This window comes from Nannobrachium achirus (genome assembly GCF_963921795.1).
Source record: "Nannobrachium achirus genome assembly, chromosome: 22".
NCBI lineage: Eukaryota > Metazoa > Chordata > Actinopteri > Myctophiformes > Myctophidae > Nannobrachium > Nannobrachium achirus.
The window spans coordinates 47,067,278-47,094,577 of record NC_137829.1 but is presented as its reverse complement, the minus strand read 5'-3'; the positions used below and the strand labels follow the sequence as shown (position 1 = coordinate 47,094,577).

The 27,300-nt window shown below is 43.5% G+C and overlaps 1 protein-coding gene across 1 annotated transcript in view; it reads right to left on the bottom strand.

Moving 5' to 3' along the window:
- Positions 1 to 1,170: 1,170 nt before the first annotated feature.
- The window catches only part of thsd7ba (thrombospondin, type I, domain containing 7Ba), a gene marked incomplete at both ends in the record, with an annotated part of 450,762 nt that continues 424,632 nt past the window's right edge, over positions 1,171 to 27,300 (bottom strand). The window contains 7 exons of the mRNA XM_080752925.1: positions 1,171 to 1,252; positions 3,791 to 3,878; positions 5,643 to 5,844; positions 9,033 to 9,115; positions 15,811 to 15,906; positions 17,788 to 17,961; positions 26,207 to 26,378. Of these exons, the coding sequence (XP_080609051.1) occupies positions 1,171 to 1,252; positions 3,791 to 3,878; positions 5,643 to 5,844; positions 9,033 to 9,115; positions 15,811 to 15,906; positions 17,788 to 17,961; positions 26,207 to 26,378 (897 nt within the window). The remainder of the gene's footprint in view (positions 1,253 to 3,790; positions 3,879 to 5,642; positions 5,845 to 9,032; positions 9,116 to 15,810; positions 15,907 to 17,787; positions 17,962 to 26,206; positions 26,379 to 27,300) is intronic.

Below are 27,300 nucleotides of genomic sequence, written 5' to 3'. Positions count from 1 at the left end.
CCTCTCGCGGCCGCTTCATTTCAACAAATCAGAGGAAGGTATGGGCGGTCGTTCGCACGACACTGCCGTAATCGGTAATAATGCGTTCATGAGTGCTATTCTGTGTCTGCCTTTACTCCGGCCTTTCATCGTGTAGAATAGATCGTTTTCTCAATCGCAATTGTCATGAGAGCAATGATTATTCATATTCTTTTCTGATGTTGTTTCTCTACTAATTTGTTCTGCGGCTCCAGCTTCTCAGCAGAACCACAGATGGGGGGAATTATGGTTTTATTGTATAATCAAACAAAACAAACAAACAAGACAAGGCAGGCCTGCTTTTGGTATCACTGTTCAAAGTCCAAACACATCATATGGCAATCATCAACAGAAAACACTATTTCACAGCAATAACTTGCATTACAATGAAAACACTAGAAAAGTAGTTTGAAAGGAACAAAACAAGAATGAAGAATCAGCACTAATGTAGTGCATAAAGACTTTAATAACTATAATAAAATAAAAATAAAAACAGCTGTCCATTTACTCAAAGATGTATGGCGTTTCCCACTAAAGTCCAGTACGGAAGAAACGTCCTACAAATTAAATGTCCCGTTGGTCCAACTTTGAATATCACAATCTACGGTGGCTGTTCAGTGTTCATCCACGCCATTTTGCCTCTCTCGTGATTTACAAGGGACAAATAACACGATGGCCTCTCTGATTCTTGGCACAAAAATACTCCATAACCAGCACCTGAGGATCCACATTAAGTCACTGCGTCGAGGAGGGTTGATGTTTGGAGGTTTGGACACAGTACTGTCTGTTACCGAGTTTTCACACCACAAGCAATTCAGCAATCCAGGTCACGGGAAAAATCCAATTGTTGTTCAAAGACCAGATTCAACGTCGGCCAAGCGTTGTTGACACGCGGACACCTCTGTCTTCCCGTTGGTCCGTAAGGAAAGCTTGCCTCCTGGGCCAGTCTTTTGGGTCTGTTCTGCTCCATACCGTATCCGCACGCCCCCACCTTTCAGTGTGGCTCCATTGGAACTAGAGTTAGCGTTCCGCTAGCTAGGCTCCAATGGGCCACCCAGGCGGTGGGAGATGTGAAAGGGCAACGCGGTCGATAACGTTCCTGGAAAGCAGAGATAAAAGGTCTGTAAACAGCCAAGCGTGCCCTGGCGCGGTTTACATGTCCACGTCACCGTCGTAGGCCAGGGTCAAAGGTTTCTGTGGTGGTGGGGACATCTTGGATGTTTTGGGTGGCTTGCTGGAAGAGAGAGAGAGAAAACAAAAAAGCAAAGACAGCATGAATGACTTTGAAACCCCCTCGACTCTGTGTCACCTGTTGTGGAATGACACAGAGTTCCATTATCTGATCGCTGCAGCAGACACAACCAGTGTCAGTTGTCACTTGACAGGGTTATGTTGGGTTGCAACAACAGATGGAAAACAAATGTCCTCTGTTCCCTCAATGTTTGTCCTTTTCTGGAACCGTAAGTAACTAAGTACATTTACTTAAAGGGGTACTGTCACCTAAAGGGGTACTGTCACTTTAAAAAGTCATCTTAAAATATGAGTTAATATTTTTTATGATGTCATTTTGGGAATGCGCAATTATAATCCAATCAAATTAATTGAGTGTACTTAGACTACTTACTGTACTGATTGTTGTTGGGGGGCGAGGGGCAGATTACACTGTGACACGAGCTTCAGACTGTTTCAGACCGTTTTCAGAGATACCGCTCCTATACTATTATAATTTCAGGGCGTGTCAGCAGGCCTTTAAGTACTGTACTTAAGTACACTTTTGAGTTATTGAACTTTACTTGAGTATTTCCAGTTTCCAATACTTTTACTACTACTACTCCACTACATCTTGGATCCAAATATTGTATTTTTACTCCACTACAATTATTTGAAGACTGTAGTAACTAGTTACTTTGCAGATATGCATTATAATATTATAAAACATACATACACCATTTTAGCCCTATTTTATACCTTGGTTATTTGAAAATAGCTGATCTACATGCTCACAACGCGTCGCAATGCGACGCGTTGTTGTGAGCTTGTAGATCAGCTATTTTCAAACATTTTGTACTTTTACTTTTACTGTACATTTTGATGCCAATACTTTTGTACTATATTTCTACATTGCAGTATTTATACTTGTATTTAAAGGGATATTCCATTTTCAACAGGGAAACAGCATGGGCTTCTCTCCACATACACACCCATTGTAACTTCAAACTCCATTTTAACCATGATAGATTAATTAAAAACACCCGTTATTTTTTTCTGGTTACTCAAACTACCCTCCTAATATGTGAGCAAGCCGTGTTTTATCCATAACTTTTTTCATTTATTTGTAATAATTATTTGGGAAAATTGAAAAAAATGAAATACAAAAAATAATTATTAAAAATAAATGAAAAAAGTTATGGAAAAAAACATGGCCTGCTCACGTATTAGGAGGGTAATTTAAGTCACCAGAAAAAATAATGTTTTTAATGAATCTATCATGGTTAAAATGAAGTTTGAAGTTACAATGGGTGTGTATGTGGAGAGGCCCTGGGCCTGGAGGGCCTGATAACATTTACATCAAATATCTAAATATTGAATCAAGCAAATTAAAAACTATTCAGGGTGTTCATAAAAGCCTTATTAGGCGATAAAACTACCAAAAGTTTTTTTGAAAGTGAAATATCCCTTTAAGTAGGACATTTGAGTAATTTCTCCACCACTGTCTGGAACATAGTTTTAGTCTATTCTCATGACAGCCATGGTGAGAAAAACCTCTAAATTAATTTAAGTCTGTTGTATCTCCTGCTGATCAACAACAAATCATCCAAGCATTCATCATCTCCTCTCTTCTATTACGGCAACTCAATACACTGACTGGCATTACAAAGAAAAGAAGGGAAAAAAAAAACATATCACATCTTCAATTAATTCAGGAGACAGCAGCTAGACTGCAAACAGAAACCAAAAGAGCAGAGCACATTACACCAATTTTAGCCTCCCTCCCTATTGATTACCTTTAAAGTACAACTTTGTTTTTTTACAACAAGGGTTAATATTTTAGATTATAATTAGGGAAAAGAAGAGGTGAGTGTTCTGTGAGTGAAATGTTTTCATTAACTTAGTTGCCTTTCACACTGTACTTAGTCTGCTTCCCCCTCCCCACCAAACATCTTTGGCAAAACGATGTACAAGCTGGTAGATCTATCTGCTATTTTTGGCTAAAATGTTCATAATAGGAACGGTTCAAGTGGTTAATATACAAAAGGATATCCTATCTCACACAAAGATTTGGCGTCCCTCCCTGTACTGACTCTGAGGACCCCCTAGGAACCACCAATTGCCATCAGGGCCCCTGGACCTTGGAACGACCGGCCCGATGATATCAGGCTAGCAAATTGACTCGTCTTTTTTCTCTCTCACTCAAATCACTTCTTCCATTCCACATTTTGACATTATTTTTTACAACCGTATATACAGTATGTGTTCTTTCTTTCTGTGTTCTTTAATTACGTTTCTCGCAGACTTTTATCCTTTCCCAGTTTCATTATGTTTCCCTCTTGCAATTGTTTTGTTCTTAATCTTGTATGCAGTGTACTGCGAAGCACTTTGTAATTCTATTTGGAAAAAGTGCTATAGAGTTCATTATCATTTCAGACACATCTTTACGCCTGGTGTGACAATAAAGTTGATTCGGATTATTATTAGTATGATGGGTTGGAGTTTTTGGTGATGGTTGGTTGCACAGTAAGAAAACCATTGAGGTAGTGATCTATATACATACCAGACCAGGAATGATAGTGCAATAATGAATAATATTAGGATGAATCCGACTGCAGTCACAGCATAAACCCACAGCTTCAGTCTTCCGTCTGTGTAATTAGAAAAGCAGGGGGTTATAATATAATACACATTGGTTATACGCTCACACTGCCGCGTAGAGATCTCTGCTGTGAGCATGATGGGAAAAGCTTGTTTGGTCGTTTGAGACCGTTCCCTGTGTTCTTGTTTAAAAGAATCCAAGGATAATAAGCATTTTATGACTTAAAGGAGTAGTTCACCCCCAAAATGACTTTTTTTCTATTGATTACTCATGCCATGGAGAGTAGAGTTCAATAATATTTTTTGGTTTTTGTCGCATTCCTAAGACAAAAATGTGATAACAATACATTTACCCCCATTGATTCCGGATGGTGACCCGTTTCGAAACAGGTCACCATCCGGACTCAATGGGGGTAAATGTACTCAAATCAAATTTTTGTCTTAGGAATGCGACAAAAACCAAAAAATATTATTGAACTCTACTCGCCATGGCATGAGTGATCAATAGAAAAAAAGTCATTTTGGGGGTGAACTACTCCTTTAACACATGAATTCCATACAATTCCATACGACTGGACCGCACATTTACAAATGACATCATCAACCTTTTAATGTCAAGTTTGTAATGTCTAATTTTAGCCATATAAGGCAATTATAATGTATTACAACGTCCTTTTTATAGGACAACTTTGTTTTTTTACAACAAGGGTTCATGTTTTAGATAGTCATTAGAGAAAAGTAAAGATGGGTGTTAAAATGTTTCATTTACTTGTTTCTGTTGTTATAGCGATTTTACTATTTTGATTTCAGTGGTTGGGGGCATGCGTACAAGTGGCTAAATATGTATTTTTAGACAAGCCGGCAATGTCTTTGTTATTATTTACACCAGCCCCCATAAGTCACATCTGACCATGAAAGATTGCAGTGCATCTTGGGAATGGGCTTAGGCCTATTGTGTCTAAAAATACATATTTAGCCACTTGCATGCATGCCCCCAACCTGGGGGCATGCATGCAAAATCGTTAAAATCACAAAAACGACAGAAAGAAGTAGACCTAAATGAAAACATTTTAACACTCATCTTTTCTTTTATCTAATGATATCTAAAATATGAACCCTTGTTGTAAAAAACTAAAGTTGTCCTTTAAAGGACAACTTTCAAAAAATCATTTGGAGACCCCCCCGGGGGTCCCGACCCACAGGTTGAGAACCACTGATTTAACCCATTTAGAACGGGTACACATTATTGTGTATCATTATTTTATGCTATAACTATTGAAAAATAGCAGATATACAAGCTAGCTTGTAGATCTGAAACTGTAACTGTAGATCTGCTATTTTTGAAAATTAGAATTTTGACCCGATTCTAAAAGTGTCTTTTGAATCCTTCTAAGATTTTTTGAAAAACCCTATGTTTCTATTACAGCAATCTGGCTCGCCATCGTCAAAGAAAAGGTCCTTTTCACTTAACTGGAGCTCAGTTAGTCTGTTCTTGAGAGACTACCATGTCAGTGGTTCTCAAACCTTTTCATGTGAAGAACCCCCAAAATGATATGTATTTGGCCCACGGACCCCCATCTCAAAATATTTAGTTCCAGGGACCACCCAGAAGCAACATTTGAGTTACAAACATTTGCTTTAAAAATACATACATTCAAAGATTTGCACACATTTTCACGACTTTTTCAAAAAATAGCAGATCTACAAGCTCGCAGCGCGGCACTCGGTGCCGCGCTGTGAGCTTGTATATCTGCTATTTTTCAATAGTTAAAGCATTCAATAATCCTAGGCCCTAAATGGGTTTTTTAAGGTACCTGGGCCGACGGGCCGCAGGCTCCACTCGCTGAAGTAGTCCTGCTGCGCCGGCGGCGGCGGCCGGGGTTTCAACCTGCCGGAGTTGGTCTTCACGTCGGCCTTCTTGTTGCTGTCCGCCCCCGGCGTCCGCGTGCAGTAGTCCAGGAAGCCGTGCGTGGTCATCACTTCGGTGTAACCCTTCTCACACCCACACACTCCATTCTGCAACGAAGAGGACGAAGGGGGGGGAAGGAGCTCATTTAAGAGCGGCGTGGATCGATGGGCGTGATCATTACTTTCCCATAGAGCCACAAAACGCCGTCGATAGCAGCGCGTCTGTGATGTATGGGGGAGCTATACTCCTTCACAGAGATTGTACTGTTTTAAGAGACACTTTTGATTTATCTGAAAGCCCAAGCCCTTAAAAAAAAAAGGAGAAAAAAAAAAGAAGGAAAAAAAAGTGCTGGGCTCAGTGGCCCCCGTGTGGAATGCGCCGATGCACATCGCTTACATCGTTTGATTCCCGCTGGGCCCCCGGAACGCTAGCAAATGTATGAACTAATGGGACAATAATGTGCTCTGTCTGTGTAAAAACATCAACCGTGCGGGCATACCGATCCATAACTCCATTTCAACATGCACCGTCAGCTATGGTCTGTGGTATTGCACTGTCGTTTAATTTCCCAGACCCTTCTTTGTACTTCTAGACTAGTAAACGTCATGAACATCGGAATCAAAAAGAGAAGGGATCGTGTTTCACATGCAGCTAAAGTGACATTTGAAGAGCTTTTTAACCACTTAAACCCCTATTATCGTCGATGATGGGTGGACACCTCGTATCTCCAAGTTTCAAGTTTGTACGTTCTTTCGCAAAGTAAAGCCCTGCTTCATCGTACAAGGCTGTCGCACAGAAGTAGTATTGCGGCGCGAGGCGTTGTGTGCTTGTAGATCGGCTGTTTTCACTAGTTTGAATCATTTTTAAAATGATAAATGCAAAACGTTTTGGACATACAAGGTTTTCACCCGACAACGACGATATACTTCATTGACAGGGGTCCCTCAGGGGTCTATCCTAGGGCCAATCCTTTTTTCCCCCCCTACAACAAATCTATTTCTATTTTCACTGAATGTTGGCCTATAATGGCATGCCCAGAATAGGGACTCTACAGGGTTCATTCAGTTGGTTAAATATAGAGCATCGCAGCGGAAGTGGATTCCTGGGGTCACTTAATATTCCCCATTCATTTTCGCCATAGACTTTTACAAAAATATTTATAACAATTATGTTAAGCCTCGAACCAAGCCATCCAGGATGGAGGTGAATCATTACCATATAACCTTTTTTTCTATGAAAAGAACATTTTGAAAATCGCTAAACAAAGGGTAGTTATGTAGTATATCAAATAATGTAATATTAAAATATGTTTTCACATAGGATCAAAGGTTATATGAATCCTGGATGGCTTGGTTCGAGGCTTAACATAATTGTTATAAATATATTTGTAAAAGTCTATGGCGAAAATGAATGGGGAATATTAAGTGACCCCAGGAATCCACTTCCGCTGCTACGCTCTATACCCAGGAGAAATCAAGTGGACTGTAATTGCAGTTACACAGAGGGCACTGTAAGGGGCAGTACACGTTCATGTTTTAGCCAAACACCGGTTGGTCACTTCCTTTGCAGGCCAATCCACTGCACATTTCTGCCACTCTACTCTTTAGGCGCCTGAGTGAGTGGCTAATGCAGCAGATTTGGTGAAGTTAATGTCATAAAATAAAAACTTTGAATTAAAAAAGGTAATACGTTGCATTACATTATTACTTAATGTGCCAACAAATGTGTCATGTTGGATGAACAGAAAAAGGACTTGGCATAATATTAAATGGAATAGGGTAGGCTTAAATTAAATGCCATGATAATATTACTGTTATTAAAAGGATCATTATTTTATCAGCCTAAATGTCAGCATCATGATGAAACGAAGACATCTCAGTAGCTGTGGCACTATCTGTCCGCGCAGGCAAGGCTGTATCTTTAAATGTTTAGGATATATTTTGAAACAACAAACAATATATTTTTGACACATTAAATAAACGCTGTCTTAATTAACTTAGGAAACTGCATTGTGATTATGCGCATTAGTTAGATACTTGGAAAAAACCTATATAAATAATCAACCAATGATTGATTGACTGATTGATTGAATACTTTATTAGAAGTTCTTATAGGAATTCAACACAGGACAGTTTGGATAAAAGGTCTACTAATAGGATATAAACCCAAGAAAACACAATGGCTTGTTGACATTGGGGTCCGTTTGTACTGATGCATTCCTAGTTGCATGCCAGTGCTGTGCACTGAGAAACTAAAAAACGAAATAAAAATAAAAAACTGCTTCAATACAAGACACCAAGCACGTGCACACATAGACATCAAAGGGGGCTTGAGCCCCTGCCCTTTTATCCATCAGTAAAAAGTGCCCTCTCCAGACCATGAATGCAGTTTTTACTATGGTGAAAGAAATGCAAATGCCCCCTCTTTCCATTCCATACCTGACGGCAGCATTCAAGACAATTGCCTTTTCCACACTCTCCTGAACTTGAATGCAGCGTCTTATGTTGAAATAATTCACCCTTTGTTAGCCTTCTGGTTGGTCCCTGACTCACTGACTGACCAACCAGCAGGCTCTATCTGCCTTGTCCCACCCTGATTCCGCCTTTTTTATGTTGAATTTGCTAAAACATAACCTTTGGAGGAAAAAACACATTTAAAAACATGCTGAGTCACTATATTGCCACTGAGCAGCTCCATTTGACTGAAACAAAGTTTGAAATTAGAATTGAACACACAGAATAACAATAAGAAGCGACTGAATTACAATGGTAGTGGATGGAGTGTCCCATCAAGACACAGCAACCAATGGGTGTGAAGAGGGGCGGGACAACGGGCAGGATTTGACAAAGGGTGAATTGCCCTCTCTGTGTAGAAGTACATGCCGTACGCCACAGCTCCAGTATTCACTTGATTGCTTAGTTTAATGTATAAAGTACCTGAAAATAGCCGACCTCCAAGCTCCAATCGCAGCGTGACGCGTTGTGAGCTTGGAGGTCTGCTACTTTCTGTATTTTCACCAAGAGTGTCCTTTTAGAAATTCCAGCCCCTGCCCCTCTAACATTCTCTGCACGTCCCTGCACGACACAATGTGCAACCAAGTACAAATCAGCCTTATTTTTTTTATTTAACCTTTATTTAACCAGTAAAAACACATTGAGACATAATCTCTTTTTCAAGTGGGAACTGGCCAAGAGGCAGAAATAAAAATGACACTGTCTTTGCTACACATACTGTACAAGACACCGATAAAGATAAAAGATTAATGCTTAATGCTGCCCAGTGGTCAGAATCTTACCGGCGTGCAGTGGGAGAAGGGTTTGGTGCAGGGTGGATGGCAGTGTCTGACTGTGGTCGGCCTGTTCTGTGGGAAGCAGCCCCCTGGCAACACACACACAAACACACACACACACACACACACACACACACACACACACACACACACACACACACACACACACACACACACACACACACACACACACACACACACACACACACACACACACACACACACACACACACACACACACACACACACACGGGTTCATATCACTTGCACCTTTTAGCCATTGATCACCAAACAAACGCGGCGTGTCGCGCCTGATTAATGGACTCTGTCTGCATGCCTATCGGGCTCCCTGATCAATCTGCGAACATTGTAATCCCAACGTTGGGAAAATTGCATGTCAAAATATTAAAGAGTGATGTCCCCCCCCCCCCCCCTCCCACCGGGGGCGCTCGCTCGCTCGCTCGCCTCCTGTGCGAGGGGGGAGAGATTACGCCGACCGCATGATGGCTGATTTATACTCTGTCGTATGAAGGCATCGCAGACCCCCCCCCCCAAAAAAAGAAGAAAAACAGCAGATTTATATATAGATCTGCTGTTTTTCTTTTTTTCTTTTTTTTTTTGCCAAATTGTCACAATAGAACTATGTTATACAAAATGCCTCAGCTCTTAGTGCTCATCAGGGTGGGGGGGGGGGGGGGGGGGCCCAGTTAAAATATGATTATTTTGGGGGTCGCAGCCTGAAAAGGTTGAGGACCACTGGTTTAACAAACTATCAATCGGGAGTGACTCGCGTGAGGTGTGTGTTTTTGCCAAAGACACTTCCTTAAGCCTCTATCAGAGTCCAGGGTGAAGAGCTATTCACGTCACCGCGGTGTAGTTTTCTAGCTATCACCTAAAAATACATAACAAAGCCTAGGTGATAGCTAGGAAACTACAATGCGGTGAAGTGAATATCTCTTCACCCTGGACCCTGAGGCTTTACTCTGATGATTTAACCTGATATTTACCTTACAACGAGTTCCCCCGTCCCACCCCGCAGACCAGTGGTGTAATAGGGCTGTCACGATATGACATTTTACATGACGATTAATTGTCGCTCAAATAATTGCGATTAGCGATTTAATTGTGTTTTTTCGTTGACAATTACATTTCTGTTTGGCTTGTAGGCTTTGAAGTTGCACATGGTAGATGTGACACATAACCTAAATATACAAAGAAATGACAGGCATATTTTACAACTTTATACTTAAAAAATAATATTGATAGTGGAAATAGCCGATCTACAAGCTAGATCTGCTATTTCCACTACTTTTTAAAAGTGTTTGAAACTATATTAACATTTCTCAACATGGAAACGATTATGACGATTATGCAAAAATAATCGTGATTACCTCAAATAATTGCGAGTAGATTATGTTATATGTTATTATGTAATAATTGTGACAGCCCTAGTGGTGTAAATTAACTCATGTACTGTACTTAGGTACAGTTTTGAGGTCTTTTTTTACTTTACTGGAGTATTTTTACTTCTACTCCACTACATCTCGGAGGCAAATATTCCTTCCTAAAATTACTTTGTAGATTTTTATTATTATTATTACAAAACACATATCAAACACTTCAGCCCTAAATACATTTCAGCCATTTGAAAATAGACAATCTACAAGCTCACAACGCGTCTGGTATTTTCTAAAGATTGTTATACTGTTTTTATAGATTTGAAACGGGACATTTTGCATAACTTTCTACATTTGGTACTTTAAGTACGTTTTGACACCAATACTTTTACTCAACAAAACATAGAATTCTAGACATTTACCTATAACAGAGTATTTCTGCGTTGCAGAAATATTGCTTAAGTAAAACATGCGAGTACATCTTTTTTTTCCACCATACTTCCTTACGGTGATAATTTAACCTGGTATTTACAGCGCAACAAGTTCCTAAGCAACTCCACCTCAGTTCTGTTCCTCTCTACGCCGCTTCGTTTCCCCCAAATACAAACGTGTCATTATATTTATATGGATTGAAAGCCTCTGGGCAGAGACCCCGGCTTATTGATTAGTTACGTGCGGAGGAGGGGAGAGGGGAAATCAATGGAATGCCGCGGCCAGAAATGGGCAAATCAAATAAGAAGGTGGTAAATTCAACTAGGACACCGTAGCAGCGTTTATCCTTCCTCCTGCCCAGGGGTGTCACAAGGGGAGGGGGGGAAGTGGGACTGAGTTACTATAGGGCCCATGGTGGAGGGGCATGGAATTATTTTATACTTGAGCTATTGAAAAATAGCAGATATACAAGCTCACAGCGCGGCACTCGGTGCCGCGCTGCGAGCTTGTAGATCTGCAATTTTTTTTTTAAGTCGTGAAAATGTGTGCAAATCTTTGAATATAATTATGTACTTTTTGAAGCAAACATTTGTAACTCAAATTTTGCTTCTGGGGCTGAATATTTTGAGATGGGGGTCCGTGGCCAAATACATATCATTTTGGGGGTTCTTCACATGAAAAGGTTTGAGCACCACTGTCAAAAAAAAAAAAAACAAAACAAAAAAAAAACAATAACAATAGTTAAAGCACAAAATAATGCGTAATAATGCTTTCCCAGTCTAAATGGGTTAAACCCCCTCCCCCTATGAAGAACATTCATGGGGGGCCCACAGTGAATCCTTGTACCCAGGGCCCAGAATTTGGTGCGACGCCCCTGCTCCTGCCCTCCCCTCCCTGCCTCCCACTCTGTATGTGGTCTGTGTGCGGGCACTGTAACCACTCCTCCATCTTGGAGACAGAGCCAGGGAATGAGAGGAAGAGACAAACGGAGAGCGATGGAGGAAGAGGGAGGGAGATATGAGAGAGAGAGAGAGAGAGAGAGAGAGAGAGAGAGAGAGAGAGAGAGAGAGAGGGAGGGAGGGATGGAGATAGAGAGAGAGAGAGAGAGAGAGAGGGAGGGATGGAGAGAGAGAGAGAGAGAGAGAGAGAGAGAGAGAGAGAGAGAGAGAGAGAGAGAGAGAGAGAGAGGAGAGGGATGGAGATAGAGAGAGAGAGAGAGAGAGAGAGAGAGGGAGGGATGGAGAGAGAGAGAGAGAGATAGAGAGAGAGAGAGAGAGAGAGAGAGAGAGATTGAAGCTTGGGTTGCATCTACTGTATGCGTTAGTTGGTTTGATTGATTGAAGACTTTATTATAAGTTCGCATAGGAAAAGGTACAGTTTCATGATGGTACAGTTCACTGGTACAAGGTCTACTAAAAGGAAATCCATGAAAAGACTAAGCTTATTTCCACAGGAAACCATTAAAGTATCTCATATAACATTGAATGACAGACGAATAGAACACAGTACTATGCAGTAGATATGTAAAGAAAAATAAAATGAGAGAACAAAAAAAGGAAAACAGTAAGTCTAAACAAACAGTAAGTATATACAAAGAAGGGGCAGGGGAGGGTAGGGTTGGGCTAGGTTAGTTTTTTTTACCAGTTGCGAACGGCTGCTGCCTGGAAGTGGTTTTTCAGGGCAATTTTAAAGGATGCTAGTGATCCACACTCCTTTATGGCCTTCGGTAAGGCTTTCCACATTTTGGTGGTATAGCAGAAAAAAGAGTTTGACCCTTTGTTGGTTTTGACTCTGGGTTGAAAGTGATCTGTGGCGCTGCCTCTGGTGTTGTAATTATGGACATCCTTAACGTTTATAAAGTATTTTGACAGGTACTTGGGTATCATAGTGGTGTAGTGTATCTTGTACACCAGGCCCATTGCAAGTTGCAGTGTTGTAGAGTAACTAAGTAGATTTACTCAGATACTGTACTTAAATGGGTACTGTCACCTAAAGGGGTTGAGGGGCAGATTACACTGTGACATGAGCTTCTCTGAAAACGGTCTGAAACAGTCTGAAGCTCATGTCACAGTGTAATCTGCCCCTCGCCCCCCAACAAGTAGTCATACAGTCAGGCTATACAGACAATTAATTTGATTGGCTTATAATTGCGCATCCCCACAATGACATCATAAAAATATTAACTTGTTTTTTTAAGATGATTCTTAAAGTGACAGTAACCCTTTAGGTGACAGGCCCCCTTTAAGTAACATTTTGAGGTATTTGTACTTTACTTGAGTATTTCCAATTTCCAATACTTTAATTTCTACTCCACTACATCTCGGATCCAAATATTGTACTTTTACTCCGCTATATTTATTGGAAAACTTTAGTTACAAGTTACTTTGGAGGTATAAATTGTAATATTATAAAACATACATAAACCACATTATCCACATTTTATACTGTGGCTATTTTCAAACATTTTGTACTTTTACTTTGGTACTTTAAGTACTTTTTGATGCCAAAACCTTCATACTTTTACTCAAGTACATTTTGAATTCCGGACTTTTACTTGTAACAGAGTACATCTACATCACAGTATTGATACTTTTACTTAAGTGAAACATGTGAGTACTTTTTTTGCAGTTATGATAAATAATGTATTTGAATAAAATGGGAGATCTACAAGCTCACAAAGCTCTTCTACTCTGAATTTGAACCCCCGGTTTCCCGTCCAAGTGCTTATTTGTAACATTGAGCTAACAGTGCTTGCATGTTTGCTCATGGAGAACTGAATCTTGAAAATGCGTGTCAGATCCTGTGTCTAGGTGAGACATGACCTTTGACATCTGATCTACATGTCTCAGTAGACCAGTGGTTCTCAACCTTTTCAGGCCGCGACCCCCAAAATAATCATATTTTAACTGGGGATCCCCCACCCTGACGAGCACTAAGAGTTGAGGCATTACATCTTGTATAACACGGTTGTATTGTGAAAATAGCAGATCTACATGCTCACAACGCCTCGCGTTGCGAGGCGTTGTGAGCATGTAGATCTGCTATTTTCACAATTTTCATTTTTGTTTACTGTTGCATGAGGAAACAATGTTGCACATTAAGTTAATCATCTGGGGACCCCCCCAAATAATTTGGGGACCCCCCTGGGGGTCCCGACCCACAGGTTGAGAACCACTGCAGTAGAGAGCATTGATGAACCAAATACAACCACTCCAATTGTATAAGTTATATTGTATTACAGGAAGATCACCATACAGATTGGACAACATTACAATGTATTAACAGTTGCATAGTGCATCTTCTTTATTTATTTTTGTGTCCCACAATTTTTTAACCCATTTTTCACCCAGTGCCAATTGCCTAAGCTGTAATCCTGGGCGCTACCCTCCCTCTGCCAACCTGGGGAGGGCCCCCGAACTGAGTTCACGCTTCCTTCCATGCTTCACGAGGAGTGAGCAGACCGCTTCTTATCACCTGACAGGGGGGGGGGAGTTTCCCTGGTAGGATGTAGCGCGTGGAAGGAACACGTTATTCCAACCAGTTCCTTCCCCCTCCATCAGGCGCCCCGTCTGACCAGGGGGAGGCAGTATAGCGACCCGCATTACTGCATGTTTTTTGTGAGGGTACCTACTGTACCTACCCTAGGGGACACAGGGAGAACATGCCTACTGCACACAGAAAGGCTCTTTCGCCAACCCCACTATATAGGGTATGGGCAGTGATGACGCGGAGGAGAGAACACGCCCCCCAGCGCCCACAGCGTTCCTGGCGGGAATCGAACCCTGCCTATCTGTTAGGTGACATATTTATACAATCATTGGTCGTCCTAACAGTTTAGGGCATACAGTATGCGAGTGTTCCTGCATAGGAGACGCGTGTGCATAAATTAGAAAGCGCGGCCTGTGATTGGCTGGAGCGGAGTTCTGGAGCGCTCGGCTGTGGTCACTTGGACTGCGCGGGCGGGTGTGAATGCGTTTATCGTGGACAGGGCGTTTATCGTGGGCTTGCCCAGGCCTTACGGCCTGGGCATAAATATAACGATTGCATTCACCACGGCTTCGTAACCCTGGCCCGCTCTTCGCGGCCACTCGCGCCTGCGACGCTCGGGGGCGAAGAGCAGGACCAAGGTCCGCTGGCCTTCGCGCCGCTTGCAATGTCGTGGACAAAAAAAAACGAGCGCTCCTTCAAACGGCGTCTCCTACGGTAGGAATAATAGCATACAGTATACGGTTTCCACCCGACAGCAACGATATACAGTAGCCTATATGTAGTATCTGAGGTGGATGCATGGGCGGTGGGCTCTAGAGCAGGGGTCTTCTACGTTTTCAGGCCAAGGACCCTTTTGTCGAGAGAGAGATGAAGCAGGGACCACCACAACCCATAGATACACATAGTTTCATCGTTTGATGGCACAATCATCAGTGTATTTTGGAGTCATGTCAATTTGTGTTTTCAGATATTTAACCACTTGAACCGTCAATACTTAATAAACTTGACCTTTCACTCTGTACTTAGTCTGCTCTTTTTCCCCTCTACACCAAACTTCTTTGCCGAAAATAGCCGATCTACAAGCTCACAACGCCTCGCAGCGCGAGGCGTTGTGAGCTTGTAGATCTGCTATTATTTGGCTACAGTTCTCAGAATAAGGACACTAGGGTTCAAGTGGTTAATATTAAAAAGGAGAAAAAGGTTTCTATCACACAAAGATTTGGAGGCCCCTCCCCCCCCTGTAGTAACTCTGAGGACCCCCTAGGGGTCTCGGACCCCCTGTTGAAGACCCCTGCTCTAGAGACATCACACACACACACACACACACACACACACACACACACACACACACACACACACACACACACACACACACACACACACACACACACACACACACACACACACACACACACACACACACACACACACACACACAGACACACACACGCTTTCCGTCGCCTCACCTGTGACGTTGATGCCATCGGAGCGCTGACACCACACCACTCTTTCATTGTCACTCCAGCCGCCCGCCCTCCACTGGTAGCTGTGGCATTTCCCCCCTGGATAACGACACGCAACCAAAGAGGCAGAGCGGAGCTCATTAGGAGTTTGTGCTGGCCACCCAGGCGTGACTTCAGGCTTTCCTGAGCATTAAGCATTAAACCATTTAGGGCCTAGAATTATTGAATGCTCTAACCAGTGAAAAATAGCAGATATACAAGCTCACAGCGCGGCACCGAGTGCCGCGCTGCGAGCTTGTAGATCTGCTATTTTTGAAAAAAAGGTCGTGAAAATGTGTGCAAATCTTTGAATATATGCATTTTCAAAGCAAACGTTTGTAACTCAGATTTTGCTTCTGGGTGGTCCCTGGAACTAAATATTTTGAGATGGGGGTCCTTCACATGAAAAGGTTTGAGCACCACTGACATAGTAGTCTCTCGAGAACAGACTAACTGAGCTCCATTTACGTGAAAAGGACCTTTTCTTTGACGATGGCTGTGTGTTTTTTTCAAAAATAGCAGATCTACAAGCTCACAGCGCGGCACTCGGTGCCGCGCTGTGAGCTTGTATATCTGCTATTTTTCAATAGTTAAAGCATAAAATAATGATACACAATAATGTGTACCCCGTTCTGATTGGGTTAAACCCCACCGCCCTCCCTCCCGCGCAGGCAGGCAGGGAAAAAAGGCGACATTCTCGATGGCGGTGAAACTAAAAGCAGCTCGTTTTCCGCTGAGCAGCAAAGGAGGACGCTGCTATTACCAGACAAAGGCGTTCCGCGGGAAAACGAGATGAGAGGAATCGAGCAGAAATGCACCAAGGCAGAGATATTTTTTGTATTTTCTTTTTTTTTTTTTATGAAAAAAGAGGCGATCCCGCTTTCCCCGGTGGGCGGCTAAGAGGGGGAGATTTATTTTCAGCAGGACAATGGTCAGAGACACTTGAGCCCCGTTTTTCTTCAGATAAAAAGGATTCCAAACCACTGTTTTATATTCTTGAATGTAGGACGATATCTGTGCTCTTCCGTGGCTCGTCCTGGCTTGCACCATGCAGTCCCTTTGGTCCTTGTGTCTTGTGTGTCAGTCAATAAACATGGGCTATATGTACCGGTAGATTATACTACTGTAAGTGATCAAATGTAACCACTTTCAGCCTGGGGTCCATATTTTGGGCATGCCATTATAGGTGGCAAAAAAAAGGAAAGCATTTTTCTTTTTTACGCACCATTAGAATGTTCTTATTTTGAACCACAATACAGAATTTCTCCAGGTTTTCTTCAGAAAATACATGACACTTATTCACTAATGGAATATTAGGAGTCCGACTTGTACTGGTGGTTCTCAAATGTCAACTCTGAAGCTGCGCCCAAACCTGAAAATATTTCCTTTTTATTCTAGTCGCCTCTATCGCATCACTTTGGTCGCAGCTAGGGCCGCGTTGGAAAAATAATCATGTCCCGTTGGAATCAAGGCGAAACACCCTGAAAAAAGGGAGTCCCAACTCCAAACACCAAAAACATGTCCGTGTCTCCGGACAACATCAACGCTGATTGGCTGTCAGCACGCGATGGGTGGAGTGGGGGGGAAGCGAAGGTCGATTCGGTTCGATTTTTCCAAGCGGGGCGGCGCGAACGAGGCGGCCGTTCGCGCCACCCCGTTCGGATCGTTCGCGTCGCGCACGGTCGCGCGCCGTCTCGTCTTTGTATTCACTTTGTACGGTATGTAATCGCGCCGCTCTAACCATCCAGGTTTGAACCCAGTCTTATGGTCATTCAGGGCTAGCTCTTGTGTTTCTGGTAATATTATCGTCCACTCATTTTGTATGTCCATGGCAAAAAAAATACATTTAGACAAAAACCTCCACCGCCAGCCAGCATGGCCATGAACCTTTGATCACATACAGCCGTGTTTCATATCGCGATGCGGGTTCGGCCTCGGTACCTTTGCAGGGCTGGGTCTCAAAGACCTGCTGTGGGCAGCCGTCCTGGTTCTCCAGAACCTGGATGACCACGGCCCTGGAGCGCGCCTGGCGACCCGTGCTCTCGAAGCTGCGGCCCTCCAGACAGGTGAGCTGGCAGGAGCTCCAGGAGGACCACTCGGTCAGGTGACAGTCTCCTGAAAGAGACCACGACAACAACAGCATCTCTCATAGGTCAGGCCTAGATTCCTACACGTGCAATGGCATTGTACACTGTAGGACAGGGGTCTTCAACGTTTTCAGGCCAGGGACCCCTTAGTTGAGAAAGAGATGAAGCAGGGACCCCCACAACCTGTTCATAGATTCCATATAGTTTCATCGTTTGACAGCACAATCATCAGTGTATTTTGGATTCATGTCAATGTGTGTTTTCAGATATTTAACCAATTGAACCGTCAATACTTAATAAACTTGACCTTTCACTCTGTACTTAGTCTGCTCTTTTTCCCCTCTACACCAATGCTCTTTGCCAAAAATAGCCGATCTACAAGCTCACAACGCCTCGCAGCGCGAGGCGTTGTGAGCTTGTAGATCTGCTATTTTTGGCTAAAGTTCTCAGAATATGGACGCCAGGGTTCAAGTGGTTAATATAAAAAAGGAGAAAAAACTCAAAGATTTGGAGGACCCCCTGTAGTAACTCTGAGGACCCCCTAGGGGTCCCGGACCCCCCGTTGAAGACCCCTGCTGTAGGACATTCTGCAAGAAACTCTCAATTTACAATTTAAACATTTAGCAGACGCTCTTAATCCAGAGCGATTTACAAGAAGCAAGGTGCATCGACACATCAATATCAATACATCAAATGCATATACTGTAAATATTAATCTAAGAAAAAGGACGTAGGAAGACCAAGCACCTATTCAGTAAAAAAACACTTTATATAAAACCTAAACAAATGCTATATAACTTTCATGTAAGGTCATTGAGAGTAGACAAGTGCTACGGTAAGTGCTATGGGCTAAGGTGGAGTCTGAAGAGGTGAGTCTTCAGACAACGGCGGAAGCTAGGGAGTAGTGCGTCTGTTGTTCTAAGCCCCCTTTGATGTCTATGTGTGCACGGGGACCAACCAGCTCACCGGGAGCAACTAGTGGTTCAGTGTCTTGCCCAAGGACACTTGGACATGTAGACAGGAGGAGCCTGGATTTAAACCGCCGACCCATGGATCATTGGCCAACCTGCTCTACCTCCTGAGCTACAGCCGCCCAGTTGTCCTTTAACACCAACACTGTTGGATAAATAGTACCTTTTCACAGTCAGCTTCATCGGACATGATGAATGGCCATGATGAATAGTGCCCGTGATCAGAGGCTAGAGCGATAGAGAGAGTGACCAGCAGACACCCGATCCCTCATGGTTAAAAGGCTTGAAAAAACCGTCTCTCCCAAAGAGCAATGCGTAATGAAACTCTGGGATTTATTATTTTAGTTGATAAAGGATAATGAATATGAGTTTTTTTTCTCCTTCCTCTTTAAGCACCCTTGCTCCAATGTTCTGGGCATGTCATAATAATAGGGGAACATTTGGGGAAAACAGACGATCTTCAAGCACACAGACATCAAAGGGGGCTTGAGCCCGTGCCCTTTTTACCCTTCTGTAAGAAAGTGCCCTCTCCAGACCATGAATGCATCTTTTACCATGGTGAAAGAAATGCAAATGCCCCCTTTTTCCATGCCATACCTGAAGGCAGCATTCAAGAGAATTGCCTTGTCCAAACTCTGCTGAACTCTCTTTGTAGAAATCAAGCATCGAAAATAGCCGACCTCGCAGCGTGACGCGTTGTGAGCTTGGAGGTCTGCTATTTTCGAGATTTTCACCCAAAGGCCCTTTTAGAAACGTCAGCCCCTGTCTCTCTAACTTTCTCTGCATGTCCCTGGATGATAGGTTCATGATTTACTTATGATCCTAAATTACAATCTCTATGTTGATGTATTACCTTGTGTTTACCTTGCTTATAGTACATTTACCCAGGGGGCAAACCAGCCTTTTTTTAGGAAACCTGCATTTGCCCCGACATACAAAGTTGTCCACCAGAAATATTATCTATGACCCAGTAGGATCACAACCTATATGGACAACCCGGTCAATTTGTACAACAAAGTCCAATATGGCCGCCTCAATATTAGCCCCTATTAGTTTTAATGGGGGGTGAATAGGGCAAAATTTTAAACTGAGGGATATTTCCACGAAACTTCACAGGTTGATCAATGGTATAAATACGATTTTTTTTTGTATTGCAAGTTTCCATGAAATCCAATATGGCCACCACAACATGGCCGCCATAATATAAGTGCCCAGAAAATAGGTTTGGCTCTAACTTCTGAACCAGATGAGCTAGAAATGAAAGTTGGTGTCTATTGCATGGTTTCTGACCACAAGAGACTTAAAGGTGATATAGCCTATATTTTAAATATAACTATATAAGCATTTTAGCCCTCATTTCCCTCTATACATCCAGGACGTATAGAGGGAAGAGCTCATCGACACACAGCATAATTGGAGTGAGCAGGACAAACTTAGGTGGTCAGGATAAAAGTAAAAAACTGTCAGCAATGACAGAGACCAATCAGTACAGCTGGTATTTATAAAGGTCAGTGTGACCTGGCAATACACACAATTAAGTCAGAGCAGTGTGGCCTTTCTAACATTTGAGCTTGCAAATGGACAGTGAACTGAGTGACAAACTTGTTCTGTGCTGGTTAGTGATCACTCTAATCAATTAAAGCATCAAAGATGAATTACCTGGTCAAGAAACATGCTAGGTCACCTGCTACTAAATAGACACTTTTAATCAATATAATCCAACGTTGGTTTTAGTTTACTTTTTTCATCATCCTTAAAGAGACCACTGATCACAACTTGAACACCAAGAGGAGTTATTGGTAAGTTGCTAACGTCTTAAAGCCTCTGTTGAATTTGGGGACTGGGGTTCACTGGTGTGAAACACCCCTTAAGGATAAGAAGCTTGTCTGTGTAGCCTTCTGGAAGAATGTTGCCTTTGCAGATTTCCCTGGCCTTTTGGAGGACCCCTTCTGCGGGTGTGACAGTCCCGGGGGAGGGGGGAGTTGGGTCGTGGGTCGTGTGTCCTCTGGTACAATCGGGCATCCCAATATGGGCAGTAGAGCCTCTACCCTCCTAATGACCCCCGGACTGAGTCCGTCCTCCAAGGAATGGTCCACTTGAGAGCAAGCCCCTCTCCAGGTGGTGGAGGGGATGTTCTGTTGGAGCTCCCCTAGGGCTCGTGAGGTCTCCTGTACCCGTTGGTCAAGGTGTTCTGCGAGGAGGGCGTGGCACCACTGGAGCCATCCTACCGCGCCCTCTGTAAGCCTCTGTTGAATGAGTGGGCGTTGAGGTGGGTCATGAAGTGGCAAAGTCCTCCCGGGAGTGGGGCCAGATACCCCATATGTCATCCAAATAGCGGAAGTAGGCCAGGGGCTTCAAGGGGAACCCCGCCAGGGCACCCGCCTACCACTCGGCCATGAAAAGGTCCACCAGGGCTGGCGCAAATTTCTTGCCCATGGCGACCCCCTTCACTTGCAAATACGTTTGGCCATTGAATGTGAACTCGTTGGTGCGCAAGGCTATGCTGAGGAGTTCCAGAATGAGATTATCATGGCGATCAGGTTGGGGGTTTGAATTGAAAGCCTTGCGCACTGCAGCCAATCCTTGTGTCGAATCAATATTTGTGTACAGGGAGGCCACGTCAATAGAGAACAAGAGGTCCGTGGGGCCGAGGGACAGGGCCCGGACTTTGGCCAAGAAGTCATATGTGTCCTTAAGGTAGCTGGAGTGGAGAGTAGATAGGGGGTTGAGAAAGCCGTCTATGTATTCGGAAATTCTATCCGTTTCACTCCCGCAGTCAGACACTATCGGTCTTCCTGCGGGAAAGGAACGGGGGGCTGGCCAGGAAGAGCTCTGGATCTTTATGAATTTTGGGGAGGAAATAGATTGTGCGGGGTTGTGGTGGTGCATCACCCGAAAGGTAAAGGTTTTCGGGTAATGAAGTTTTGGTTGGAGAGGGTTTTCCAAATGGAATTTAATTTTGTGGCTGCTAGGGGGAAATTTGGCTCCGGGATTTTCTGATAGTATCGTGTGTCGTTGAGTTGTCTCTCTCCCTCCGCCACATATTGCGCCCTGTCCATAACAACTACCACGGACCCCTTGTCCGCTGGCTTAATGACCAATTGTTGGTCTCTTTTGAGGGAGTTTAGGGAGGGTCCGAATAGAGTGGAGGTCCTTACGGATAAGTCTCCGTATGGGTGCAGGGATTTGCTCAGGCTCCGGCTCCCAGGTGGACTTGGCCGTATAGGGGGTGTACGCGGACTGGGGGTCCGCGGAGTAATCCCCGAAGAAAGCCGCCAGCCTAAGGGATCTATGATAGGACCGGGTTTCTTCGAGGATGACCCCGTGGTCTGGCCTAGGGGTGGTGTTCAGGGTGGGAATGAATGATAGGCCCTTGCTAAGTAGGGTAATTTGTGCCGGGGAAAGGTGAACTACTCCTTTAAATAAGTAGGGACCATTACAGGACAATATTATTGTATTGGGGCCCCCGCTATAGAGCCTGAATCATTTAAATAATATTGAACGCCACTTCGACCCGCATCTCCGGCAGATAATACACCAAGCACCAAAGCAAATCACTCAAGACAGGCAGAGGGGAGGGGGGATTCTAAAACAATACACCGATCCATACTTTAAATGATACACTATACAAGCCATAAAGACTCTGGAGTTATACTTAGTCGCGCGCAAGCCTGCCGCACACCGAAAATATCCGATATACTGAATTAAGCTCATAGCTTATAGATGGGCCTATGAATCAGGCATAACTCACAAGCTGTGAATGCAAAAAAAAAAGAAAGCCCACAGCTGTGAACATAATATCTTCTCTCAAAGGGAAGGTTTGTTTGATACTCTGTCTCCCTCCGGTATAAGCGACACACGCAATCTACTCTGCATGTCTCCGCGCGACACGTCAACGCTTTCCTTTTGCTGAAGGTCGAACATCAATTTCCCCGGTAATCCTGGATGAGGACGTCTCACAGCGATAATTCCAACCCACAGCCGAGTCTCCTCGGCCGCCGCCTCCCTTTGATTCTGTTGCCCTGACCGGCCATTAGCCACAATCTGTGGACTGAAGCAGCTCGTTATCTTACATCTTCCACACCGTTCTGTCGCCCCCCCCCCCCAGCCCCCGCGCTGCTGGGGGGCTGTTGAAACGCACCTAGGCTACGCACGCGAAACACCTGAACACACACACACACACACACACACACACACACACACACACACACACACACACACACACACACACACACACACACACACACACACACACACACACACACACACCACACACACAAAAAGTCACGTACTGTACATGTGGATGCACAGCACACGCAGTCACAGAAACACATGCAATGCCAGTGGTGTAAAGTAACTATTACTTAAGTAACTGTACTACACTTGAGTATTTCCAACTTCCAATACAAACATTTTGTACTTTAACCTTTTGTACTTAAAGTACATTTTGATGGTAAATGCTAAATGATGCATTTATATAGCGCCTTTATCCAAGGCACTTTACATAGATTGTGCATCACATTCACCCATTCACTCACACATTCATACATCGATGGCGGAGGAAACCGGGAGCAACTAGTGGTTTAGAGCCTTGCTCAAGGACTCCTCGACACTAACCCTGGGGGAGCCCGGGATCGAACTGGGAACCCTTCGAGAACCTTCCGCGTTCTAATGACGGCCCCTCTAATCCTAAGCCACTGCCAGCCCAACACTGCCACTGCCAACACTTTCATACTTTTACTCAAGTACCTCTTGAATTCCGACTTTTACTTGCAACAGATTATTTCTATATTGCAGTATTGATACTTTTACTTAAAGGCGTGTCAGCCCCGAAATTATAATAGTATGAAACAGTAGGTCATGTGGTCTCTTTCCTGTGTGGACCCTGAAACAGTCTGAAACTGTCTCAGTGTAATCTGCCCAACAACAGCTGACCAGTACAGTAAGTAGCCATACAGTCAGGATATACAGACAATTAATTTGATTGGCTTATAATTGCGCGGGGATGCGCAATGGCATCATAAAAATATTAACTTGTTTTTTAAGATGATTCTTAAAGTGACAGTAACCCTTTCGGTGACAGGCCCCCTTTAAGTAAAATATGTGAGTACTTTTTCCACCACTGTACATACAGTATACACACACGCGCGCGCACGTGCCCACACAGCCACACATCGCACACGTGCGCACCCACGTACAAGACACACACGTGAAGCACCCACACATGCTCACAACACAGCGGTAGCACACACACACACACACACACACACACACACACACGCGCACGCGCACACACACACACACACACACACACACACACACACACACGGCCACTGTAATCACACCCCGCTGCTCCGGAGTCGAGGCACACAGTGAAGGCTGCTTGAATGATGAATGGCGCCCGTGATCAGAGGCTGGAGAGCGAGAGGGAGAGGGAGGGAGAGTGACCAGCAGACACCCGATCCCTCATGGTTAAAAGGCTTGAAACAACCGTCTCTCCCTTAGAGCAACTCGCAAATGAAGCGCACAGGGCCTGGGATTTATTATTTTAGTTGATAAAGGATAATGTTGTGGGGTTTTTTTCTCCCTTCCTCTTTAAGCACCCTAGCGCCCCTGTTCGGGGGATGTCACAATAATAGGGGAATATTTGGCGCAAAACGGACGATCTACAAGCTCACACAACACGTGCCGTTGCGAGTTACGACGCACCGTGAGCTCGTTGATTGGTTTTGGGGCTTTTTTTTCTTTGGCTGAGAGGTGTGTGCGGTGTAGCGAGAGGAAATAAGGGGGCCACGGATAGATCGAGGGACCCTATAGTCAACCGTACAGGAAAGTGGTTAAAGAATGGCTTGTGAAAAGCCCTTGGACAGTGGGTATAGTAAGCTTAAGTACTTCAGTTTTGCATTCTTAAGGACAATGCAGTCTTTTTGAAGTGCCGTACTTGGTATTGCTTTCATGCATTCTTTATGTACTTATCTTTATTGCAGAAGTCTTTTGATATCATTTTATAGTTTTTTCCCCCCGCTATTGACATACCGGTATATCGGCCAATTCATGATTTGTATTAAAGTATGCTGAAGGTATGCATAATATGCATAATATCAGATCTGCTACTTTTGATACTTTTGTGTGATGCTGTAGTATGATCAAAAAGGCGGAGGTCTTTTTCAATCATCTTTTCCTAGCTAAATGATCACAGCAGCACAATTTGGTAAGAGAAATGTGATGTTTTACACTGCATTTGTGAATTTTCAGGGGTTAACTTACATTTGGTGGGTCAAGAGTAGCCACAATCATTGCAGTTTTGTTTCCACAACTGTTCCAATTTGGGCATACATTTTAGGCGGATTTTTCCCCTGGACCCCCCTGTGCTTAAGAGGTTAAGTAAGCAAGGACGCGAACATTGTTGCTCACCGCCTCGCGCTGCGAGGCGTTGTGAGCATGTAGATCTGCTATTTTCACAATATGTATCTGTGGAACCGAGTCACATTAAATGTAATACCTACAATTCCAAGTGCTTGTCAGGGTGGGGGTCCCCTGTTCAAATATGTTTATTTTGGGGGTCATGGCCTAAAAAGGTTTGAGAACCCCTGGTATAGAGCGTTAACAAATTCATCCACGAGGATCACCAGTGCTACAAAAAAAAAAAAAAAAAGGAATATTCGACTTCGGCGAACAACGTCGAATAGTGACTTTGATATTCAAATATTCGAATATTCAAATATTTGGTGAATGCCCTTGTGTGAATAGGTGAATGTAATGCACAATCATTGTAAAGCACCATGGATAAGGTGCTATATGCCCCATTTACCATTTACACACACACATACATACATGCATTGCACACACACACTAGGGGATTCACCAAATATTCGAATATTCGAATATTTGAATGTCAAAGTCACTATTTGACGTTGTTCACCGAAGTCGAATATTCGCTTTTTTTATTTTTTTTATTTTTCTCTTTAAAAATATATATAGTTTATAAAGCTTGGCTAGACAGGAAGACCTAAGAATGAGTTGTCAATGCCCCTGGTGGATGAATTTGTTAATGCTCTATACCAGGGCTTCTCAAACCTTTTTAGGCTGTGACACCCAAACTAAACATATTTGAATTTGTTGTGAGCATGTAGATCAGCTATTTTCACAATGTTCGCCTCTTACTTACTTAATATTTGACAGTTTGGCCAGTCCTGTCGAATATTCGACTATTCGAACACTTTGAGGTCGAATAATTCGAATACTAAAAATCACTATTCGTGAATGCCCTAATTCACACACACAGTATAACGTTCTCCTCACCAGGACAGGGGACGAAGCAGGGTCGCTGCAGCTCCTGCTGGCTCTGCCGGCTCAGTCTGTCTCCACACAGCTGGTCGTCCACCATCTTGAGGAGGGCCGTGTCGGGCCAGTCCCCCCAGTGGACCACGCAGGCCAGGTTCCTCCTCCGGAGACCCTCGCCACACTGCGCTCCCTGCACACACACACACACACACACACACACACACATACACACACACACGCACACGCACACGCACACGCACACGCACACACACACACACACATACATTCGTTGTTGTCGAGTGGAAACCTTGTATGTCGAAAACCTTCCTCTTTTGTAATCATTTTAAAAAGGATTGAAAGTCGTGAACGTAGACGATCTACAAGCACACAACATCGCGAGGCGTTGTGTGCTTGTAGATCAGCCATTTTCACTAGTTTTGTGCGACAGTCCTGTGTGATGAAGCATGCATGGCTTTACCTTAAAAAAAAAACATACAAATTTGAAACCTGGAGATACAAGTTTTCTGCCCGACAGTGACGAAATGCACTTTCATATCGTCGCTGTCCGGCAGAAAGCAGCTAACTCAATTTTGATTTTACTTAAATAAATTAGTGCGTATGCCTTAACTTAAAAGGCCTGTCCATACTGTCTACGACCACCAAACATTTTGTCGGAAAAGTACGGCTCAATTACAAAATGACGTCACTCGCGTCTTCTGAAAAGCATTACCCCGAATTAGAGTTCGGAAAGCTGCAAGTCGGAAAGTCAGAACTCTCCGACGAAAAGTTTGGTGGTCTGAGACAGTATGGACAGGCCTTTAAAAGAGGTGGTGCCATGATTTTTTCCCCCCTCTAAAACATGATTATCAGGTATTATGATTATACTAGGAGGAAGATTTTTTCCAAAAAAGTATACAGAAAGAGTTAAAATTGGGTTTTGATGTGGCCACACCCCCAGTTCATTAAGTATGCATGGATGTCATGGTGGGTGGTGACCCAGCTGAAGTTAGCCACACCCCACAGTGTTGGGTGAATGGTAATTAGGGGAGGAGTTGATACTGTGACATACTTAGTATCTGTGTTTTTTAACTGACACTTTTGACCACAAGGTG